The 24,254-nt window shown below is 41.2% G+C and overlaps 2 protein-coding genes across 2 annotated transcripts in view; one reads left to right on the forward strand and one right to left on the reverse strand.

The window, feature by feature from the left end:
- Positions 1-201: 201 nt before the first annotated feature.
- Positions 202-9,214, reverse strand: Mulk (acylglycerol kinase-like protein Mulk). The gene is made up of 3 exons (XM_067764752.1): positions 9,056-9,214; positions 8,735-8,858; positions 202-1,297 (listed from the first exon to the last, which is right to left on the reverse strand). The coding sequence occupies exons 1-3, from the start codon at positions 9,151-9,153 to the stop codon at positions 239-241; spliced, it is 1,281 nt and encodes a 426-aa protein (XP_067620853.1). The 5' UTR covers positions 9,154-9,214; the 3' UTR covers positions 202-238.
- Positions 9,215-12,340: 3,126 nt separating this feature from the next.
- LOC137239449 (NHL repeat-containing protein 2) overlaps positions 12,341-24,254 on the forward strand; it is a 73,951-nt gene continuing 62,037 nt past the window's right edge. Inside the window, exons 1-4 of the mRNA XM_067764762.1 lie at positions 12,341-12,915; positions 15,217-16,424; positions 19,800-20,960; positions 21,025-21,170. Coding sequence (XP_067620863.1) covers positions 12,732-12,915; positions 15,217-16,424; positions 19,800-20,591 — 2,184 coding nt within the window. The 5' untranslated portion in view covers positions 12,341-12,731 and the 3' untranslated portion in view covers positions 20,592-20,960; positions 21,025-21,170. The remainder of the gene's footprint in view (positions 12,916-15,216; positions 16,425-19,799; positions 20,961-21,024; positions 21,171-24,254) is intronic.

Consider the following 24,254-nt stretch of genomic DNA (forward strand, 5'->3'; position numbering starts at 1 on the left):
AAATGGCAGAAATACACCCGGAGCGCTTGCCAAACACTGTCGAGGGGCGACCCCGCTTAGAAAAATTTTCTTCTAATTGAAAAAACTTATTTCTAAAATTTTTGATGTTGCTTTGCCCGGGGTTTGAACCCAGGGCATCCGGTGTGGTAGGCGGAGCACGCTACCACCACACCACGCTTAGCTTAATAAAACAAGTAAACATAGTTTTGAATAACATATTTAGTTGAAGCAATGCTTTTTAATTGCAAAAAACTTGTATAGCATTTGGTATAACTTCAATACTTAAAGGTTTAACGTCATATACTTCACCATCTATTGAGTAATGTGCTTCCTTAGTTGTTGTGACATGTTGCTCTTGTTTAGGTAATAGCCGTATAGTGCGGCTTTTCAACGTACTATTAGCCTCCAGGTCATTTTTAATTACTTGCGGCACTTTTTTAACAAATTCTATACCCGGCGTTAGCGTATCAATCACTTTCGTCTCAAGTTCACTCAAATGTGAATCACTATTTTTTTTACAAGTGATATTTAATTGATTTGCTTTTGTATGTCCTTTAATTTGTGTATTACAATCCGTATTTATTTTGTATGCGTTTGTATTGACAGTGTTTGTGCCATCACGTACTGTATACATTCTGGTTAAGAATTTCTTAAAATAAGATTTTTTCTCGCTAGGTATACAATTACTACAACCGGCACAAGGTGGTGTGTATACGAAATCAGTTGATAGTTGCCAATTAAGTTTCTGGTTTGAAAATGCATTTAATAAAGTAGCAGCATATTGACGCAGCGGTCCAAAGTACCAATATTTATCAGTGATGCTTTCAAGATCTCTTAGCAGTCCCCAAGAGAAAGCATTTAAACCATATATAGGGGTGGAGGAGGAAGTGGAGCTGACTACTTTTGATGCAAGCACCTTGTTTGTTTGTTCATCATTGATGAAGTCTACTTTCATAACACTTTCATTTTTTATTTTTTCTTCCAATAAAGGTTGTAATGCAGCAGTTAGTGACTTTACACGTTCAAGTTTATTTTCAGGTTTCATGGAGAGATATTTGAGTGCTGTTGTACTTTTTTTACCAAGTGGTAGTAAAACAATAGGGCATTTGCCATCTTTGCGTCGCAATAAGGCGGTTACAACTTCTGATGCTGTACCATCACCACCGGCAACAACAATGGCATGTGGACGTACTGTCATATTAATCAACCATGTTTTTATATGGCCTTCTTCGGTGGTTTTAATAATATCAACTTTGTATCCAGATAGATGCAGAATTGGTTCGCAGTAATCTTTAAACTGAAAAATAACAAGTAAGGAAGGTTAAGTTCGGGTGTAACCGAACATTACATACTCAGTTGAGAGCTATGGTGACCGCTTCCCAAGGCAGTCGGTTCTATGTACCGGAGCGACTCGGGATTTTTCCCGACCAAGGACTGTCATTTCAGTGTGACCCCATTTAATTTGTTTCGTCCCTCCCACAAATTGTCATCCTCCCAGTAGATCCTTGCAGCAGGACTGCTACATATTCTCTTACTCCGGGAAGGTATCGAACCCAATCCGGGTCCGTCTCCTCACCCCGGTCCTGAGAAATGGTTTTGCTGCATTTGCCAGAAAAGAAGCTTTTTAGGACGGTCATACTCTGTTCAGTGTGTCTCGTGCAAGGGATGGTTGCATCGGACAGGTTGTTCTGGGCTTGATCCCAAAACCCGACGTCCACGTAACTTTTATAAATCTTTTGTGGCTCCTTGCTGCTCACGCCCAAGGGCGTCCCGTAGTCTACGCCTAAGCGTATCCGCACTACCTTCCAGCAGCTTCGCTGCTCAGCAAGCCACAACAAGTACCCGCTGCTGCTCGCGCCCCACGGCGCCAACAACTCAAACAGCTGATACCACTCATAACTACTACCTTCGTAGTAGAGCTGGTAGCAATGCTGAGCATCAGCCCCTGCCCCCGTCTTCTTCTCCTCCCCTCTTTTCTGGCAGCAATCGTGCAGGTCAGGGAAACAGACTCTTAGTCCCTGCCTCCGTTTGCACCGTCTGCCAGCACAGAATATATAGGTTTGCGACATCCGCTCAATGCAGCTCCTGCCTTGGGTGGTGCCACTTTCCTAGATGTTCTGGTCTCCGCGACGGCAACCCCTCGACGGGTTTCATCGCGCCATGTTGCCAGGTCGCAAACCCAAATCATCCGGGTACCCCAATGCTTGCCCAAGGGCGCCCAGTCCCAAGGCCACAACAGCAATTGCGTCCTGGCCTTCCACAACCTAGGCGTAGTCACCCCTCACTTACCCCTAGAGTGGCGGCGTCACCCCTCATGCACTTCAGAATTCTGCAGTTCAACTGTAATGAACTAACTGGGAAGATTACGGATATAGTCGATTTCATGAAGCGGCACAACATCCGCATTGCTGCGATTCAAGAGACTAAACTCACAGCAAGATCTGCATTGCAGACCTGCTCTGGTTATAATGTCCACAGGAAAGACCGCGAGAGCGGAAATGGAGGCGGCCTCGCGTTTATTAAACACCACTCTGTGCAATATCATATATTTGATCCTGGCATCGACCGCAGTGACAATGTCTTAGAACGTCAAGGCCTATCTGTCCGGTCAGGCGATGCAAATCTAGAAATCATCAACATCTACATCCCTCCTGTCACCTGTTGCCCCAGTGGATACCGCCCTAATATCGAGGCCTTACTCACTGGCAACAATCGCATTATCTTAGGCGATTTCAATGCCCATCACGACCTATGGCATTCAAACTTGCGGGCGGACAGTAGGGGTGAGATGTTGGCGGATCAAATAGACGAAACGACGTTCTGCACAATTAACGGAGACGCCCCCACACGTATGGTAGGAAGCAGTCATAGCTCGCCAGCTATCTCAATCGTGAGCGCAGAACTCGTAAACTGCGTCAACTGGCAGCCGATGGTAACATTGGCATCCGACCACCTGCCCATACTTATTTCGTTCGAGCGTACCGCCGACTTCATCGTCACCGAAAAACGCACTTTCATAAACTTCAAAAAAGGAAAGTGGGAAGAATATAAATCTGCAACAGACAGCAGCTTTGCTGCCCTCCCTATCCCCACTGATGCCCGCCAAGGGGAGCGTGCCTTCCGTAAGGTCATTGAATCCGCCTCGGCACATTTCATTCCCGCCGGGAGAATTCCCGAAATCCGGCCCCACTTCCCGGCGGAGGCCGCGAGCTTAGCGAGGGAACGCGACCTTATAAGACAGCTTGATCCAGGCGACCCCCAAATAAGGGATATAAACCAACGCATCAGATTGCTTGTGGACGAACACAAGCGGGCGAAATGGGAAGAGCACCTAAGAGGTTGTAACCTCTCTACCGGTGTAGGTAAACTTTGGTCCACCGTAAAGGCCCTATCGAATCCGACTAAGCACAAAGGCAAAGTTTCCATCGCCTTTGGCGATAAGGTGCTGTCGGATGCGAAAAAATGCGCGAGCGCTTTCTGCCGACAATATATAATGCATCCTACGGTCGACAAAGATAGACGGAGAGCCAATAGACGTGCACATAAACACAAACTCAGCGCGTCACCAATTACCATCACCGCTAGAGAGGTTGAGGACGCCATTGGTCGCGCTAAACCATCCAAAGCAGTGGGCCCAGACGGCATAGCCATGCCGATGCTTAAAAACCTAGGGAAAGAGGGTTTCAAATATTTAGCGCATATCTTCAACCTGTCTCTTTCCACCTTTGTCATACCCGAGAAATGGAAAATGGCCAAGGTGGTCCCGCTACTAAAGCCTGGGAAACCAGCTAACGTAGGTGAGTCATATCGTCCGATATCTCTCCTATCGCCAGTGGCAAAGACGCTTGAAGCCATTTTGCTCCCTCATTTCCAAGCACATTTGCAGCTAGCCCCTCATCAGCATGGCTTCAGAAAACTCCATAGCACTACCTCCGCGCTAAATGTCATTAGCACCCAGATAAATTGCGGTTTGAATCAATATCCCCACCATAGAACAGTACTCGTAGCGTTAGACCTATCAAAAGCTTTTGATACGATCAACCATGGCTCGTTACTGGAAGACCTGGAAGGGTCTACCCTTCCCCCATGTCTTAAAAGGTGGACCGCAAATTATCTGGGTGGTCGGCAGGCATCGGTGCAATTCAGAAACGAAACATCAAAACAAAGGAGAATTAAACAAGGGGTGCCACAGGGTGGTGTCCTATCCCCGCTTTTGTTTAATTTCTACATATCTAAGATACCTTCACCACCGGAAGGAGTGACAATCGTTTCCTACGCCGATGACTGCACAATAATGGCCACAGGCCCAGGCCCAAAGATCGATGAGCTATGCAATAAAATAAACGGCTATCTCCCTGATCTCTCCAGTTTTTTCGCCTCGCGAAACCTGTCATTGTCACCGACTAAATCTTCCGCGACCTTATTTACAACATGGACGCTCCAAATGTCGACCATATTGAACATCCACGTCGATGGCACTACGCTACCGACTGTCCTACACCCCAAAATCTTGGGTGTGACGTTTGATCAGGATCTACATTTTGGTGCGCACGCAACCGCAATTGTTCCAAGAATTCAGAGCCGTAATAAAATCCTCAAATCCCTTGCTGGCAGTACCTGGGGAAAAGATAAAGAAACGCTCTTGACCACATACAAAGCAATTAGCCAGCCGATTACGTGCTACGCGTCACCCATATGGTCGCCAAGCCTAAAAACCACCCACTGGAAGAAACTACAGGCCTGCCAAAATACTGCTCTCAGAATCGCCACGGGCTGTCTTCTTATGTCCCCAGAACACCATCTGCATAATGAGGCGAGAATACTCCCCATCAGGGAGAGAAATGAGATGCTGACCAAACAGTTTCTGTTGAATACCCAGAAACCTGGGCATCCCAACAGACATCTGATTGACGAACCAGCACCGCCTAAGGAGTAATCTCCGTAAGCATTTTGAGCAAATACGGCACCTGAGAACCCAGCCGTATGAAGCGGAAAAACACAAGCAGGTCCTTGGTGAACTCCATAGACAGGCGTCGGACCTTTATGTCGGGAATTGCCCGGTGAATCCAGTACTTGAAGAAAAATATCCAGAACTCGCAGAAGAGGAACGCATACTCCCCAGGGAAACGCGTGTCACTCTTGCTCAACTTCGTTCTGGATACTGTAACAGGTTAAACTCTTACCTATCCAGAATCAACCCCGACATACAAAATGTATGCCCTGCTTGCAATGTGTCCCCACATGACACCAACCATCTCCTTAATTGTAATGTGGAACCAACGCCTCTAACACCCCTTTCCTTATGGTCCACCCCTGTTGAAACGGCAAGTTTCCTTGGACTCCCGTTAGAGGATATTGATGACAATTTGTGATCGGTCGCGGCTATTAGGTGGGGCGAGCATTGCTACAACAACAACAACAACAGCTATGGTGACAACATAAGGGAAAATAACCATGTAGGAAAATGAACCGAGGGAAACCGTGGAATGTGTTTGTATGACATGTGTATCAAATGAAAGACATTAAAGAGTATTTTATGAGGGAGTGGGCCATAGTTCTATAGGTGGACGCCATTTATGGATATCGCCATAAAGGTGGATCAGGGTTGACTCTAGAATTTGTTTGTACAATATGGGTATCAAACGAATGGTGTTAATGAGTATTTTAAAAGGGAGTGGGCCTTAGTTCTATAGGTGGACGCCGTTTCGAAATATCGCCATAAAGGTGGACCAGGGGTGACTCTAGAATGTGTTTGTACGATATGGGTATCAAATTAAAGGTATTAATGAGGGTTTTAAAAGGGAGTGGTGGTTGTTGTATAGGTGGTCGCCTTTTCGAGATATCGCCATAAAGGTGGACCAGGGGTGACCCTAGAATTTGTTTGTACAATATGGTTATCAAAAGAAAGGTGTTAATGAGTATTTTAAAAGGGAGTAATCCTTAGTTCCATAGGTGGACGCCGTTTCGAGATATCGCCATAAAGGTGGACCAGGGGTGACCCTAGAATTTGTTTGTACAATATGGGTATCAAAAGAAAGGTGTTAATGAGTATTTTAAAAGAGAGTAATCCTTAGTTCCAAAAGTGGACGCCGTTTCGAGATATCGCCATAAAGGTGGACCAGGGGTGACCCTAGAATTTGTTTGTACAATATGGGTATCAAAAGAAAGGTGTTAATGAGTATTTTAAAAGGGAGTAATCCTTAGTTCCAAAAGTGGACGCCGTTTCGAGATATCGCCATAAAGGTGCACCAGGGGTGACCATAGAATTTGTTTGTACAATATGGGTATCAAAAGAAAGGTGTTAATGAGTATTTTAAAAGGGAGAAATCCTTAGTTCCATAGGTGGACGCCGTTTCGAGATATCGCCATAAAGGTGGACCAGGGGTGACCCTAGAATTTGTTTGTACAATATGGGCATCAAACGAAAGGTGTTAATGAGTATTTTAAAAGGGAGTGGGCCTTAGTTCTATAGGTGGACGCCGTTCGAAATATCGCCATAAAGGTGGACCAGGGGTGACTCTAGAATGTGTTTGTATGATATGGGTATCAAATTAAAGGTATTAATTAGGGTTTTAAAAGGGAGTGGTGGTTGTTGTATAGGTGGTCGCATTTTCGAGATATCGCCATAAAGGTGGACCAGGGGTGACCCTAGAATTTGTTTGTACAATATGGGTACCAAAATAAAGGTGTTAATGAGTATTTTAAAAGGGAGTAATCCTTCCATAGGTGGACGCCGTTTCGAGATATCGCCATAAAGGTGGAGCAGGGGTGACCCTAGAATTTGCTTGTACAATATGGGTATCAAAAGAAAGGTGTTAATGAGTATTTTTAAAAGGGAGTGGGCCTTCGTTCAATAGGTGTTCGCCTTTTCGAGATATCGCCATGAAGGTGGACCAGGGGTGACTCTAGACTTTGTTTGTACGATATGGGTATCAAATGAAAGGTGTTAATGAGTATTTTTAAAAGGGAGTGGGCCTTCGTTCTATAGGTGTTCGCCTTTTCGAGATATCGCCATAAAGGTGGACCAGGGGTGACTCTAGAATGTGTTTGTACGATATGGGTATCAAATTAAAGGTATTAATGAGAGTTTTAAAAGGGAGTGGTGGTAGTTGTATATGTGAAGGCGTTTTCCAGATATCGACCAAAATGTGGACCAGGGTGACCCAGAATACCATCTGTTGGATACCGCTAATTTATTTATATATGTAATACCTGCTACGATTTTAAGGGTTTTTTATTTCGTCCTGCAGAACTTTTCATTTTCTTCTACTTAATATGGTAGGTGTCACAACCATTTTATAAAGTTTTTTCTAAAGTTATATTTCGCGTCAATAAACCAATCCAATTACCTCACCATGTTTCATCCCTTTTTTCGTATTTGGTATAGAATTATGGCATTTTTTTAATTTTTCGTAATTTTCGATATCGAAAAAGTGGGTGTGGTCATTGTCGGATTTCGTTCATTTTTCATACCAAGATAAAGTGAGTTCAAGTAAGTACGTGAACTAAGTTCATTAAAGATATGTCGATTTTTGCTCAAGTTGTCGTGTTAACGGCCATGCGGAAGGACAGACGAACGACTGTGTATAAAAACTGGGCGTGGCATCAACCGATTTCGCCCGTTTTCACAGAAAACAGTTAACATCATAAAAGCTATGCCCCTACCAAATTTCAAAAGGATTGGTTAATTTTTGTTCGACTTATGGCGTTAAAAGTATCCTAGACAAATTAAATGAAAAAGGGCGGAGCCGCGCCCATTTTGAAATTTTCTTTTGTTGCACCATGTCATTACTGGAGTTGAATGTTGACATAATTTACTTATATACTGTGAAGATATTAAATTTTTTGTTAAAATTTTACTTTAAACAAATTTTTTTTTAAAAGTGGGCGTGGTCCTTCTCCGATTTTGCTAATTTTTATTAGGCGTACATATAGTAATAGGAGTAACGTCCCTGTCAAATTTCATCATGATATCTTCAACGACTGACAAATTACAGCTTGCAAAACTTCTAAATTACCTTCTTTTAAAAGTAGGCGGTGCCACGCCCATTGTCCAAAATTTTACTAGTTTTCTATTCTGCGTCATAAGTTCAACTCATCTCCAAGTTTCGTCGCTTTATCTGTCTTTCGTAATGAATTATCGCACTTTTTCGGTTTTTCGAAATTTTCGATATCGAAAAAGTGGGCGTGGTTATAGTCCGATATCGTTCATTTTAAATAGCGATCTGAGATGAGTGCTCAGGAACCTACATACCAAATTTCATCAAGATACCTCAAAATTTACTCAAGTTATCGTGTTAACGGACGGACGGACGGACGGACATGGCTCAATCAAATTTTTTTCGATCCTGATTATTTTGATATATGGAAGTCTATATCTATCTCGATTCCTTTATATATGTACAACCAACCGTTATCCAATCAAACTTAATATACTCTGTGAGCTCTGCTCAACTGAGTATAAAAATGGATATTAATTTATATACAAATCAATTGAAGGGCCAAAATTTCTTATTTTATCACATTCTATGCCGGCAGCAAACAAATTCCAATTTGAATTTCTGAATTTGACCAGGCTGATGTTGCAGCAGATTTAAATAGAACTAGGAATAGGCCTCATCTCAATCTATGGGAATACAAAATATTTGTGTACTTGGAAGATGATGTAGTAGTGGCAGAGAGCTATGAACTCGTGATAAAATAAGAAATCCCAGCTCTAAAATATCCAATTTACCATTCTCTCTGCTTTCCTTTTGTTTGCCGCGGGATTTAGTACCACCACAACGTGTTTCGGTTTCTCACAAACTTTCCCTTTGGCTACGGTATCTGCGCATATATTTTTCATATGCTGGTTTATGCTATATTTTTTTAAATAAAAATTTATTTCAATGCTTAAATTCGCTTAACACTACACTTTAACTAAAAATGACTTGCCAATGGACAAATTAAAATTGTTTAAAAATTTTCGCAATGCTAAGTTTATGGCGGCAAAGCTGGATAGCCTCTGGCGATGGCTCCATTATTTAAGAAGACAAAATAATGAATTGGTACTTACTCATAACTTGTTTTTGCATAGTAAAGACCATAGGCAACAACGCCAGCAGCAAAAAACGATTTTTTCCAATGATTCCGTAATGTAGTACAGCCAACCATTTTACTTTTATTTATAACACAGTTAAATAAATTCGCACAATAACACTTCACGACATAGATTAGATTGATACGAATCTTTTGTTTACGCTCTCATATTTTCGCTCTCACGAGGGATTTATCTTCTAGTTGATGCTGGCAACAATCACAGATAAATCCCTCGCGCCAGCTGAAGCGGGTGCCAGAGCAAAAAATGTGCCAGCCAAAACGAAAAACGTGCCAAAAATTTTGGTAAACTTTAGTTTGACCTACAACTGTAGAATAGCGTTCAAAAATTATGGGAAAAAGGATAAAAATACTTGTTTTAGTGTAAATAATATTAGTTCGAAGGCGGAGGGTAAATATTATTTCCCGATCAAAAGTTATCGCTAAAACAGGTTTTGCAAATATGAAGTCCCGATGCAACCAGTCCATTTTGATCACAGAACCTGGAACGTCAGACATGTAGGATAGGCCCTACCATTGAATGATGTTAACTATTACATCATAGGTTGGATTTACTGAAATTTCAAAAGAATATATGGTTTTCACTGTGAGTTAAATGCGTTACAATATTTGACTAATTACTTTAATCAAAATGTAAATTTTACTTAGATTTGTTTATATTTGACTCCAACTAGTAGTATTATTGTAAAATGAGTTTAAAGAAATGAATATTTTACGACTATTATTTTTTTAAATGATTGAAACTATAATCGCCGAAATGTATGTCAAAAATCCCCATAATCAGATCTATTAATTTTTGTTTGGAGTGGCATCTCTGACAAATGTTATAAAAAATGTGCATTTTGACAGCGCTCTCTCGAAACAAAGAGTTGCAAATCCATTCATCTATGCTTCACGAAATGATAAAAATTTGGCTCATTGTTTACTATATAGTTTGGCAGCTTAAGTAGAGGTCATTGTTTACTATATAGTTTGGCAACTTAAACAGAGGTTATGTTGCGAATAGAGTGGAAGGCAGTGGACTAGGCAGTCGAATGTCATAAAATGAAGGAATGGTTTTCGGAGTTTTTTCAAAATTAAAAAAAAAATTGATAAAAGCTTTAATAAAAATAAAACTACTGTTTTAATAACAACAAAAACGCCTTATATATTCTATGTACATAAACTCGTAAAGATTATCTCACTTTAAAATTTGAGTTAAATAATCTAAAGTTTTGTTTTGAAACTGAGTCGAGAACTGTTCGTGTGAATGTGCGAATTTTCACCGATCAGCTGTTAGTTGCGCTACTTGGTAAAATTTACAATGGTAGAGGTTATGTTGCGAATAGAGTGGAAGGCAGTGGACTAGGCAGTCGAATGTCATATAATGAAGTAATGGTGTTCGGATTTTTTTCAATGTTAAAAAAAATGTTAAAAGCTTTAATATAAATAAAACTATTGTTTTAATAACAACAAAAACGTCTCATATATTCTATATTCATAAATTCGTAAGGATTATCTCACTTTAAAAATTGAGTTAAATAATCTAAAGTTTGTTTTTGAAATTGAGTCGAGAACTGTGCGTGTGAATGTGCGAATTTTCACCGATCAGCTGTTAGTTGCGCTACTTGGTAAAATTTACAATGATTTGGCTGAAACCTGAAACATCAAATCGATGTGAGACACAGGGTGCTGATTTAATATTAGTTCATAATGTACGCATCATAGCACATTTTCTTAAAGAAAAATGGGCCTTTATGCGTTTCATGCAGAAGCGCCACAATCGCGGAAGATGTTGCAATTATAATAATAAAAGAATAAGCAGTTGAAACCTATTTCGGTTTGCCCATTCACATGAAAAAATCTCCTGAAGCAATATTATAAACATTCTCGCTTTATAAAAAAATACTTGTTAACATATTTTATCTCCTATTCACATGTTGATTTGCTGGTCCCGTATTATCTTTTACGAAAAAGGATAAAAATATAAATACATATACATATATATATATAAATATACTTAACCAGATTGGTACCTCTTATATATTTATCCCCTTTTTGGTAAAACGTGCACAGTTTTTAATTGTGAAAAATGTGAGAAAACGTAATACGGGTCAGTTTCTAATTTTGAAAAATGTGAGAAAATTATCATCGAGCCAAAAAACCTGTCAAATTCTTCTTCTTACGCTTTGCTAGCAACCAAAGTTGCATATTAGCTACTTTTTCATGTTAGATGGTTCTGGTGGTGCGATATTTGACATTCTCCGTTCAATCTACTTAGCTGTCAGTGCACGATGCTGCATCAAAAATCTATGTGACGAGCCTTTAAGTGGCAACGCGTGTTTAAAGGGCCAATAATGGTGACTTATAACCGTAAAACCATAACCACAAAAAACAGCTGATCGAACCTAGCTTATGGAAATCAATGTAATCCATTAAAGCTGGAGTCATTGTTGCCGTATGTCGTATCGCTGTATCCGTATCCCTAACGTAATCAGCTGTTTATCGTTACGACGGTAAACCAAAACCCAATTGGTTGTCTACGATACGGTTACGACCTTAGCGGCACCAATAATCGATTGCATTGATTCTCATAAGGTTGGTCGAATCAGCAGTTAAAAGGTTACCGATACGGTTACCGATAAAGCACCAATGTCTCCAGCTTAATGGTGCCATACCATAACGCTAACGCCATAACCATACCATAGCCAACCAATTGGTTTTTGGTTTCTCACCATATCCATAACCTAAAAATATTTCAGTTGGTGAAATTAATAACTTTTTGTACATTTTATTCATTGTTTTGGATACGTTATGACTAAGAGACTAATTTTTTGTGGAATATGTTTGTAATGTTTTGCGTTTTCTTAATTTTTATGAAATTTTCACGATTTTTAGGTTAAGCACCATTAATCTCTCCATTGGAGATAGTTATTGGTATGGGTATGGTTACGACTATTGCGTTAGGGTTAAGGAGGTTTAATTAGCCCTTTAGGTGAAAATATGGGTGAAAATATATTGTCGATCACCCATATCAGCATTCATAATTTCTCACCATACTAATTTGAAATCCCACCAAAGAGGTTTTCGTTTGGCCGTAAATTTACTAGATCTGGCATTCTACCTAAAATCACCAAAATCAGCTGTAATTTCTCATTCGTTTATCGCCTTTCTTTGCATAGTAATTTTAACCATTGTTTACTATATAGTTTAGCAGCTTAAGTAGAGGTCATATTGCGAATAGGGTGGAAGCCAGTGGACTAGGCATTCGAATGTCATATAATGAAGGAATGGTGTTCGGAGTTTTTTCAAAGTTAAAAAAAAAAACATGATAAAAGCTTTAATATAAATAAAACTATTGTTTTAATAACAACAAACACGCCATATGTATTCTGTATACATAAATTTGTAAGGATTATCTCACTTTAAAATTTGAATTAAATAATCTAAAGTTTTTTTTTTGAAACTGCGTCGAGAGCTGTGCGTGTGAATGTGCGAATTTTCACCGATCAGCTGTTAGTTGCGCTACTTGGTAAAATTTACAATGATTTTAACTATTATATTAAAAAACCCAAATTGCTGCTCCATTTAGAAAAGTTTTACGCAACTGCATAAATTTTCTTGGAATATTTAATAAGCAGTTGACGCGACAAATAATGGATGCCGAACCATTAGACCCCATAGATATACTGGCATACACTACGGAAGAGTTGCAAGCGCGTTTTCGACGCGCCAAGGATAGTGCAGAGAAAGGAAAAGTAATTGCGGATTTTCTCACGCGTTGGGATGCTGATGAAGCGCTCGCGCCGGTGAAAAAAATGAAAATCGAATTTCCAGCAGGTACGTTATATACTGCATGATTTTTTATATGAATTTGTATATAAAGGCATATTTTACACATGCTTTATTAATTGTTAGAGATTTATAAAAAGTTTCGGAACAAATAAAGGGTCTGGATGATGAGAACCGGGTATGTAACAGTATAAGATAAAACGGTAAAAATTTAGAAGAGGGGTCGATCGCGTCCAAAAGATTGGGAGAGTCGTCAAACGACGCGTCTTGACCTCAGTATTAACAATCCGAAGGCGGAAAATAAATTTTGTGTCCGTAAAAATATATTCATGAAAAACTGAAAAGTTACCCGGGAACACTTCGAAGGCGGGAGTGGGATCCATAGTATTTTTTTGACCGTAGTTGCAAGGTTAAACTCTAGTCAACTATAACTGGAGGTTTAACTCGCACTGAAAAACCGGACCTTCGATACTTTGCCTTGTACACTTATACGCGCTCCTCAGATTAGGCTATGATAAGCTTTGTAACACCAAACTATGGAACTGCATATTAGATTTCAGCATTTGATCGTCATTGCTCGTAGACTTTATAGATATATTAGTCCAGAGCAGGGATGCATCGTAAGATTAAGCTTCACGTTAATCAAGAAATTTCAATCGTTTCCGTTGCGAATGTTGTGAAAGCAGCTATCAATGATATGGTTAATGTTGAAATATTAAGCTTTAACACGAAGCGTGGTATCAAAGCCATAGCACGATTTCGGTTGTGTGTGAGTGAAATTAACCCTCGCCCTTAGACCGTTTTATAACGCTCATAACGTTAACAAAGCGGCTTCCTTATGCTGCGAAACGGAACGAAATCATTTCTTTTGATAAGCATCCTTGGTCTAGAAACCCTCCCGTTCCTTCAAAAAAACAAAAAGATTCGTAGCGTGGTCAGGATTTGAAACCCGGATCTAATTTCACTTATGCTAAAAAAACCTTTGGGCCGTATACAAAGAGTGTTTTTATCGCTACAGTAATAACAAGTTTTTATAAAAATTTAGGCAGGTGACAATGGAGTTACATAGGCCGCCTGAGTCTTATCAGCTAAAGCAAGAGGGAATTCTCGAAGCCCCCAACAGGTTAAGGGGCTTAAATAACTTCAATGGTGGGCATGCCTGTCGTAAAAAGCAACTAAAATCTACGGAGGGTTGTGGGATAAAAGATCGCTTCAATTATTGTCGGGCTTGTTCCTGAAAGTGCAAGTGCTGGAGTGTGCCGGACTCTCATCCGCCCGTATCACCCGAAGGGGTTGTGTAGCGCAACCTTTTCAGGTTGCCAGTGCAATATATAACTTCTCTAAACCCAATTGTCAACCTCACCTATCCGTGGCGAATCCTGTATCACAAACAGACGCGGCTCTGGCGACCCTAAGCTCCTCATGGAACTTGAGGTTGGGGAGGGAGGGATGGCCTGAAGGTTTAATGTTGCCGTATAAATCGTTCCGCGGCCACCGTGGTGTAATAGCGTGCTCCGCCTACCACACCGTATGCCCTGGGTTCACACCCCGGGCAAAGCAACGTCAAAATTTTAGAAATAAGGTTTTTCAATTAGAAGACAATTTTTCTAAGCGGGGTCGCCCCTCGGCAGTGTTTGGCAAGCGCTCCGAGTGTATTTCTGCCATGAAAAGCTCTCAGTGAAAACTCATCTGCTTTGCAGATGCCGTTCAGAGTCGGCATAAAACATGTAGGTCCCGTCCGGCCAATTTGTAGGCAAAATCAAGAGGAGCACGATGCAAATTGGAAGAGAAGCTCGGCCTAAAATCTCTTCGGAAGTTATCGCGCCTTACTTTTTTTTTTTTTTTTATAAATCGTTCCCAAGAAGGTCGGGCTTAATGGTGCTGTGTTACCGGAGCGTAGCGGATCACATTGATAATGCTCCCCTAAGCCTTCGGGGAGTAACCTTATCGCTACAACAACAACAATCCGAATCTTCTAGGAGTGTTTTTGCGGTTGCAACAAAAACAACAACACAATGATTGAAGAAACGAAAAGGCACCTATTCAGAAACAGACACCGCATATTTAAATAAACGTTTTTCTATAATAACTAACGTCAGCTTGTGTAGGTCGAGCTTCATTTGGCTTTCTTGCGGGAAAGTAACCGATTATGGGTGTTAAAGAGAAGGAAAGGAGATCGTGTCCTGCTCTAAAAAGAAAAAAATAAAATGTTTCATAGTTATTGCTTTTCTGTTTTATGTTATGGTTCGTGATTAAAATAAATATTTCTAACTAAAATAAGTGTTTCAAGGCAACAAATTCACATACAATCGCTAAATCCAAGACAAATTCAATCATTCACCCATTTAGATCTCGATTGGTTCAATGTGAGTAAACCGCTAACTTTGAAATCACTACGTGGTAAACTGGTCGTACTTGACTTCTTCACCTACTGTTGCATCAATTGCATGCATATATTACCGGATCTGCATGCACTCGAAGAACTCTATCCACCCGAAAGTGGCCTTGTTGTAGTGGGCGTGCATAGTCCTAAATTTGAAAATGAAAAAGATGGCGCAAATATACTATCAGCTGCACAACGCTACAACATTACACATCCAATTGTTAATGATGCACATATGACACTTTGGCGTGCTGTAGGCATACGTTGTTGGCCATCACTATTGGTATTAAGTCCTTCCGGTGCGCCAATATTGCTGCTGATGGGTGAGGGACATGGCGCCTTTTTACAAATTTTCACCGAGCATGCATTGCGCCATTACAAAGCAAAGGAAGAAATTAATGATTTCTCACTGCCATTAAAATTAACAACAGATGCATTACCGGCATCCAATTTACATTTTCCAGCAAAAATTGCTCGTAACGAAGGCGGACAATTTGCTGTTGCTGATGCTGGAAATCATCGCATATTGATATTTGATAGTGAAGGTGTTGTACGTCAACGAATTGGTGGTACTAGTTGCGGTTTTGTTGATGGCAACTTTGAGACGGCACGTTTCAATTCACCACAAGGACTTGATTTTCTTGATGATGATGTACTAATTGTGGCCGATACTGAAAATCATGCTATACGCCAAATAACATTGAGCACAAGACAAGTTGAAACATTAGCTGGCACAGGCCAACAGGGACATGATCGTGTGGGTGGTAGACAGGGTCCTTTGCAAAGCATTTCATCGCCTTGGGATATCGCTGCTTTTAGAACGCGCGATATGGATATGTCGTTTCATGTCGATGAACGTATTGTGCCAGAAAAAGCTATAATTTTGGTATCCATGGCTGGAACACATCAAATTTGGGGTTACTTTCCAGAGGGAATAATTTGGTGGAAATATCGTCAATTAGATCCACGTACTTGTGTTGCCATTTGCGGTAATGGTATGGAGGAGAATCGTAATAATTCGTATCCACAAAATGCTGCGTTTGCACAGCCATCTGGTTTGGCATTGACTAAAAATTTTCTCTTCATATCTGATAGTGAGAGTTCGAGTATACGCAAAGTTTCGATGGTGGATGGCAAAGTAATGCCAGTTGTAGGCGGTGACCGAAATCCATTGGTGAGTATGAAATAAGGCTCTAATCAGATTTAACAAAGGAATGAAAATTTTGGCAAACATTTCAATCGTACCATAGGAAAGCACTAACTAAACCACGCTTCCCAAGGCAGTCGGTTCTATGTACCGGAGCGACTCGGGATTTTTCCCGACCAAGGACTGTCATTTCAGTGTGACCCCATTTAATTTGTTTCGTCCCTCCCACAAATTGTCATCCTCCCAGCAGCTCCTTGCAGCAGGACTGCTACATATTCTCTTACTCCGGGAAGGTATCGAACCCAATCCGGGTCCGTCTCCTGACCCCGGTCCTGAGAAATGGTTTTGCTGCATTTGCCAGAAAAGAATCTTTTTAGGACGGTCATACTCTGTTCAGTGTGTCTCGTGCAAGGGATGATTGCATCGGACAGGTTGTTCTGGGCTTGATCCCAAAACCCGACGTCCACGTAACTTTTATAAATCTTTTGTGACTCCTTGCTGCTCACGCCCAAGGGCGTCCCGTAGTCTACGCCTAAGCGTATCCCCACTACCTTCCAGCAGCTTCGCTGCTCAGCAAGCCACAACAAGTACCCGCTGCTGCTCGCGCCCCACGGCGCCAACAACTCAAACAGCTGATACCACTCATAACTACTACCTTCGTAGTAGAGCTGGTAGCAATGCTGAGCATCAGCCCCTGCCCCCGTCTTCTTCTCCCCCCCTCTTTTCTGGCAGCAATCGTGCAGGTCAGGGAAACAGACTCTTAGTCCCTGCCTCCGTTTGCACCGTCTGCCAGCACAGAATATATAGGTTTGCGACATCCGCTCAATGCAGCTCCTGCCTTGGGTGGTGCCACTTTCCTAGATGTTCTGGTCTCCGCGACGGCAACCCCTCGACGGGTTTCATCGCGCCATGTTGCCAGGTCGCAAACCCAAATCATCCGTCAACAACAGCAATTGCGTCCTGGCCTTCCACAACCTAGGCGTAGTCACCCGTCACTTACCCCTAGAGTGGCGGCGTCACCCCTCATGCACTTCAGAATTCTGCAGTTCAACTGTATTGGACTAACTGGAAAGATTACGGAGATAGTCGATTTCATGAAGCGGCACAACATCCGCATTGCTGCGATTCAAGAGACTAAACTGTAGTGAAACGTTTTGGCAAAATATTCAAAAATATTTCGAATTTGTTAAGACACTGGTCTCTGGACACTGGTACTTGACTGGGTTCTGGACTAGCTCTAACTAATTTTGGATCATTTCCAGAGCCCATAGTAGATTCGGGATAATTTCGGATCAAATGAGAACTCTTCGGGAAAAATTGATTCAATAAGGACAAAAAACCAATAAATTTTGTAACCATGTTCAGTGATAGATTCAGAATATAACCAGTATGATTTCGGATCTATAATGAAAGCTCTTCTCAAAAATCTGATTCAATTCGAGACAAAATGCAATAAATTTTGTGGAGGCTTATATTTATGATAAATTTTCGGAGCCAACTAAACTATTTAAGTACGATTATCGGAATCGTACCCATTTTGTTTCCACACTATTTTCGAAACATTTGGGTAACATTTTCTGAAACATTTCGATTTTGTTTCGAAGTAATTTTGATTTCATTTACAGGCTATATCTAAAGCTTTTTGGTGCATTTGGTCAATGGCAGATTTTTTAACATGGTCATGATTTCAGAACTCTAGCGGGTCTTCTGCGTTGCAGGGTTAAATGACTAATTTGAAATAACAGAGGGATAATTTCGCATTCATTGCATGATAAATCTGATTCAGTGGGGAACAAAATCCGACTAAATTTTGGAACTATGCTACATTCATTCGTTATTGCTTCTAGGCTATTTTTGGGCTTCGATGATTTTTTATTAACTTTCACTATTGTTTATAGCAGAATTTTGGCACTTAAAATTAATCTTTACTGATCCATTTCAGTACCAAATAGATCTATAATTATTGCCTCAAAACGCAACAAACTACACCTTTTCAAGTTTATAATGAGAAACTGTAAGATTATATTGAGTTTATATAAACGCATTATGAGAAATATAATTTGGTATTGAGAAAATACAGATTGATTGAGAAATGTAATTCATAATGAGAATTTATAAATTGATAATGAGAAATATAAGTTGATATTGTGAAAATGAAAATTGATAATGAGAAATGTAACTTCATATTGAGAATATATAAATTAATAATGAGGTTGGGTTAGGTTAGGTTGAACTGGCCGATCAATAAAGACCTCACATAAACTGAATGTGTCCATAGTGTTACCAGAATTTGTTTGACGACCAAACGGAAAAACCCCAATCAGGTGACAGGACATATGTGAATAACTCCGTCCTCTTGGCAAATACTACAAAGCAGTTCTCTAGGACCCAGGTTAATTGCTGCCTCGAGATCTGGCAAATCTGCCGCCCCTAATAGCTAGAGCCTTGGCCTGCCGAGCGCAGGACATGAACAACACAGAACGTGCTCAACCGTTTTTTCCCGCAGCTCATACTTCCTACACTTGTAGTTACTGACGAGGCCTAACATGTAAGCATGTTACGGCAGAAGGCAGTGTCCAGTCAGTGAGCCTTAAGTCTTCTCTATTTAGAGATATGAGCCACATGATCTTAAAAATATTGCAGCCCCGCGCTTTTGTACACGCTTTTCCTGCTTGACGGATCATATGCAATTCTTGGTTCCTTTTGATTTCTCCCAAACGGATTAGGAAGGCTATCGCCGACTCAGCGAGTATTGCACCCTCCTTTCCCGACTCATCGGCCTTTTCGTTACCTTCTATCCCTTTATGACCGGGAACCCAGTGAAGATGCATGGTCCTACCTAAGGGAAGTTTTTCCAATGACTCTTTGCATTCCAGAACATATTTTCCGGACTCACTGCAGTCCTAGCTGTAATCCTAGCTCGCAGACTAGATTACTTATGGCACATCACAATTAAAATTTTGTACACATGTATGTTCTCACTACCAATTTATGTTTTCTCATTAATAATTTATATATTCTCAATATGTAGTTACACTCCTCATTATCAATTCGTATTTTCTTAATATTAATTTATATTTCTCATTATCAACTTATATATTCTCGATATGAAATTTTGTTTCTCAATATCAATTTGAATTCTCTCAATATGAACTTTTATTTCTAATTATCAACTAATATAATCTCAATATGAAGTTCTGTTTCTCATTATCAATTCGTATTTTCTCAATATAAAGTTACATTTCTCAATATAAACTTATATTTTCTCATTATAAACTTGAAAAGGTGTAGTACAGAAATAAACCCTACAGAAACGTTTAGAAGTTTGAATTGTTTGCACACTCTGAACGTTGTACCAGGCTGGTACATTTCATAAAAAAATTGTATGTGATGTCTTTCCAGAATCTTTTCGCCTTCGGTGATGTAGACGGCAAACAGTACAACGCCAAATTACAACATCCGCTTGCGGTCACATACAATAGTTCCACAGATAAAATTTATGTCTCTGACACATATAATCATAAAATCAAAGTAATTGACACCGTTGCCAATAGCATAGAAACTGTTACCATTAAAGATGCTACAACAGGCGCACCACTGCAACTTAACGAACCAGCCGGTTTATGTTTTGATGTCAGCGGTGAAATGTTATACATTTCAGACACCAATAATCATCGTATACGTTTAGTAGATATGAAAACGCTTGTAGCAAAAAATTTTATGCTCAACTTCAATACAGTTTCAGCTACATCTGCTGCTACTACAGAAACAGATTCAGCTCTAAGTAACAGCTTACTATTACTGAAACGTCTGCCGTTACGTGCTTGCGCACAATTGAAATTGCGAGTGAATTTAAAATTGGATAGTAATTTAAAATTTACTGATGGTGCACCGCAACGTTGGACATTGAAGAGTGTAACACCAGCATTGCAAGCAACGGAGACTTCAGGCAAAGTTATCGATGGCGCAATAAGCTTGGACCTTATGCGTGATGCTTCAAAACTTTCACCAGAAGAGGAGTTGAAAATAGAAATTGCTTTAAGTTTATGTGACACTAAAAGTTGCCTTATGAAACGTTTTGCGTTGGTGCTAAAAGATAATACCACTTCAAAGCCGCCACCAACTGGCAAAGATGGTGTACTCGATGAGAATATAAATATACTTGTTACGCAAAATGAGATAGCCTTCAAATAATCATGATAATGTGGTTATGTACATTAATTTACATATATTTTTATATACATACATATATATCCGTTTAGGTGTATATGGAATTGTTATTTTTAATACATAAAATCCCGCAATAAGTATAAAATGTTAAAACTTACAAGGAAGCCAAATATTTTTAAAATACTTATTATAAACAAAGAACTCAATAGAGCTGCTAATGTGACGATATCGTTGCAATGTTATGAAACAAGCAGGCTAAAGAATGCCGCTAAGGTAAAGGCTAGCAACTTTGTGAATTTGTTTTGATTTCTTTCCGCTCAAGCTCAGAGCGTTGGCTTTGTACTTGAATGGGTGGACGACATATTTTTACACCGTATATTCTCATAAAAAAAGGTAAAAACTAAACATATACGGTAGTTAAAATTGATACCTATTAATTCACTTCTATTGCACACAGCCGGAGAGAGATTATCGTTCTCGATGCAACAATCGTTGTTGTTTTCACACATTCGCAATATCAGACTAGTTTGATCTAAGAGTATTTACACTGGAACGCTTATAAGCATCATTCACTTGGGGGAAGCCATGGAACCATCGCAATCGGTAAGAATATATTTTTATAATATTTTGACATGTATGTATGCTAGAAAATAACCTAAGCTTAGTAATTCAATTTGGGGTAAATCTTTTGCCATAACATTGGCTATAGATTCTGTCACAACTACTTTTACAGACATCTGTTCGAAGTGGTATATAAGTAAATATGATAAGCAGTTTGCATTTGCACCTGTTGTTGTTGTTGTTGTAGCAATGCTCGCTCCACCTAATAGCCGCGACCGATCACAAATTGTCATCAATATCCTCTAACGGGAGTCCAAGGAAACTTGCCGTTTCAACAGGGGTGGACCATAAGGAAAGGGGTGTTAGAGGCGTTGGTTCCACATTACAATTGAAGAGATGGTTAGGGTCATGTGGGGACACATTGCAAGCGGGGCATACATTTTGTATGTCGGGGTTGATTCTGGATAGGTAAGAGTTTAACCTGTTACAGTATCCAGAACGAAGTTGAGCAAGAGTGACACGCGTTTCCCTGGGGAGTATGCGTTCCTCTTCTGCGAGTTCTGGATATTTTTCTTCAAGTACTGGATTCACCGGGCAATTCCCGACATAAAGGTCCGACGCCTGTCTATGGAGTTCACCAAGGACCTGCTTGTGTTTTTCCGCTTCATACGGCTGGGTTCTCAGGTGCCGTATTTCCTCAAAATGCTTACGGAGATGACTCCTTAGGCCCCTAGGCGGTGCTGGTTCGTCAATCAGATGTCTGTTGGGATGCCCAGGTTTCTGGGTATTCAACAGAAACTGTTTGGTCAGCATCTCATTTCTCTCCCTGATGGGGAGTATTCTCGCCTCATTATGCAGATGGTGTTCTGGGGACATAAGAAGACAGCCCGTGGCGATTCTGAGAGCAGTATTTTGGCAGGCCTGTAGTTTCTTCCAGTGGGTGGTTTTTAGGCTTGGCGACCATATGGGTGACGCGTAGCACGTAATCGGCTGGCTAATTGCTTTGTATGTGGTCAAGAGCGTTTGTTTATCTTTTCCCCAGGTACTGCCAGCAAGGGATTTGAGGATTTTATTACGGCTCTGAATTCTTGGAACAATTGCGGTTGCGTGCGCACCAAAATGTAGATCCTGATCAAACGTCACACCCAAGATTTTGGGGTGTAGGACAGTCGGTAGCGTAGTGCCATCGACGTGGATGTTCAATATGGTCGACATTTGGGGCGTCCATGTTGTAAATAAGGTCGCGGAAGATTTAGTCGGTGACAATGACAGGTTTCGCGAGGCGAAAAAACTGGAGAGATCAGGGAGATAGCCGTTTATTTTATTGCGTAGCTCATCGATCTTTGGGCCTGGGCCTGTGGCCATTATTGTGCAGTCATCGGCGTAGGAAACGATTGTCACTCCTTCCGGTGGTGAAGGTATCTTAGATATGTAGAAATTAAACAAAAGCGGGGATAGGACACCACCCTGTGGCACCCCTTGTTTAATTCTCCTTTGTTTTGATGTTTCGTTTCTGAATTGCACCGATGCCTGCCGACCACCCAGATAATTTGCGGTCCACCTTTTAAGACATGGGGGAAGGGTAGACCCTTCCAGGTCTTGCAGTAACGAGCCATGGTTGACCGTATCAAAAGCTTTTGATAGGTCTAACGCTACGAGTACTGTTCTATGGTGGGGATATTGATTCAAACCGCAATTTATCTGGGTGCTAATGACATTTAGCGCGGAGGTAGTGCTACGGAGTTTTCTGAAGCCATGCTGATGAGGGGCTAGCTGCAAATGTGCTTGGAAATAAGGGAGCAAAATGGCTTCAAGCGTCTTTGCCACTGGCGATAGGAGAGATATCGGACGATATGACTCACCTACGTTAGCTGGTTTCCCAGGCTTTAGTAGCGGGACCACCTTGGCCATTTTCCATTTCTCGGGTATGACAAAGGTGGAAAGAGACAGGTTGAAGACATGCGCTAAATATTTGAAACCCTCTTTCCCTAGGTTTTTAAGCATCGGCATAGCTATGCCGTCTGGGCCCACTGCTTTGGATGGTTTAGCGCGACCAATGGCGTCCTCAACCTCTCTAGCGGTGACGGTGTTTATGTGCGTGTCTATTGGCTCTCCGTCTATCTTTGTCGACCGTAGGATGCATTATATATTGTCGGCAGAAGGCGCTCGCGCATTTTTTCGCATCCGACAGCACCTTATCGCCAAAGGCGATGGAAACTTTGTCTTTGTGCTTAGTCGGATTCGATAGGGACTTTACGGTGGACCAAAGTTTACCTACACCGGTAGAGGTTACAACCTCTTAGGTGCTCTTCCCATTTCGCCCGCTTGTGTTCGTCCACAAGCAATCTGATGCGTTGGTTTATATCCCTTATTTGGGGGTCGCCTGGATCAAGCTGTCTTATAAGGTCGCGTTCCCTCGCTAAGCTCGCGGCCTCCGCCGGGAAGTGGGGCCGGATTTCGGGAATCCTCCCGGCGGGAATGAAATGTGCCGAGGCGGATTCAATGACCTTACGGAAGGCACGCTCCCCTTGGCGGGCATCAGTCGGGATAGGGAGGGCAGCAAAGCTGCTGTCTGTTGCAGATTTATATTCCCACTTTCCTTTTTTGAAGTTTATGAAAGTGCGTTTTTCGGTGACGATGAAGTCGGCGGTACGCTCGAACGAAATAAGTATGGGCAGGTGGTCGGATGCCAATGTTACCATCGGCTGCCAGTTGACGCAGTTTACGAGTTCTGCGCTCTCGATTGAGATATCTGGCGAGCTATGACAGCTTCCTACCATACGTGTGGGGGCGTCTCCGTTTATTGTGCAGAACGTCGTTTCGTCTATTTGATCCGCCAATATCTCACCCCTACTGTCCGCCCGCAAGTTTGAATGCCATAGGTCGTGATGGGCATTGAAATCGCCTAAGATAATGCGATTGTTGCCAGTGAGTAAGGCCTCGATATTAGGGCGGTATCCACTAGGGCAACAGGTGACAGGAGGGATGTAGATGTTGATGATTTCTAGATTTGCATCGCCTGACCGGACAGATAGGCCTTGACGTTCTAAGACATTGTCCCTACGGTCGATGCCAGGATCAAATATATGATATTGCACAGAGTGGTGTATAATAAACGCGAGGCCG

Source organism: Eurosta solidaginis, chromosome 2 (assembly GCF_040869045.1).
Source record: "Eurosta solidaginis isolate ZX-2024a chromosome 2, ASM4086904v1, whole genome shotgun sequence".
In the NCBI taxonomy this organism is placed as follows: Eukaryota; Metazoa; Arthropoda; class Insecta; order Diptera; family Tephritidae; genus Eurosta; species Eurosta solidaginis.

Bases quoted from the DNA above. Each gene is read 5' to 3' on its own strand.
- Mulk (XM_067764752.1), bottom strand. From the start codon at position 9,153: ATGGTTGGCTGTACTACATTACGGAATCATTGGAAAAAATCGTTTTTT. The intron at 8,859-9,055 runs GTAAGTACCAAT...AAAAAAATATAG, and splicing joins TATGCAAAAACAAGTTATGA to CATAAACCAGCATATGAAAA. The intron at 1,298-8,734 runs GTAAATTGGATA...GTTATTTTTCAG, and splicing joins AAAGGAAAGCAGAGAGAATG to TTTAAAGATTACTGCGAACC.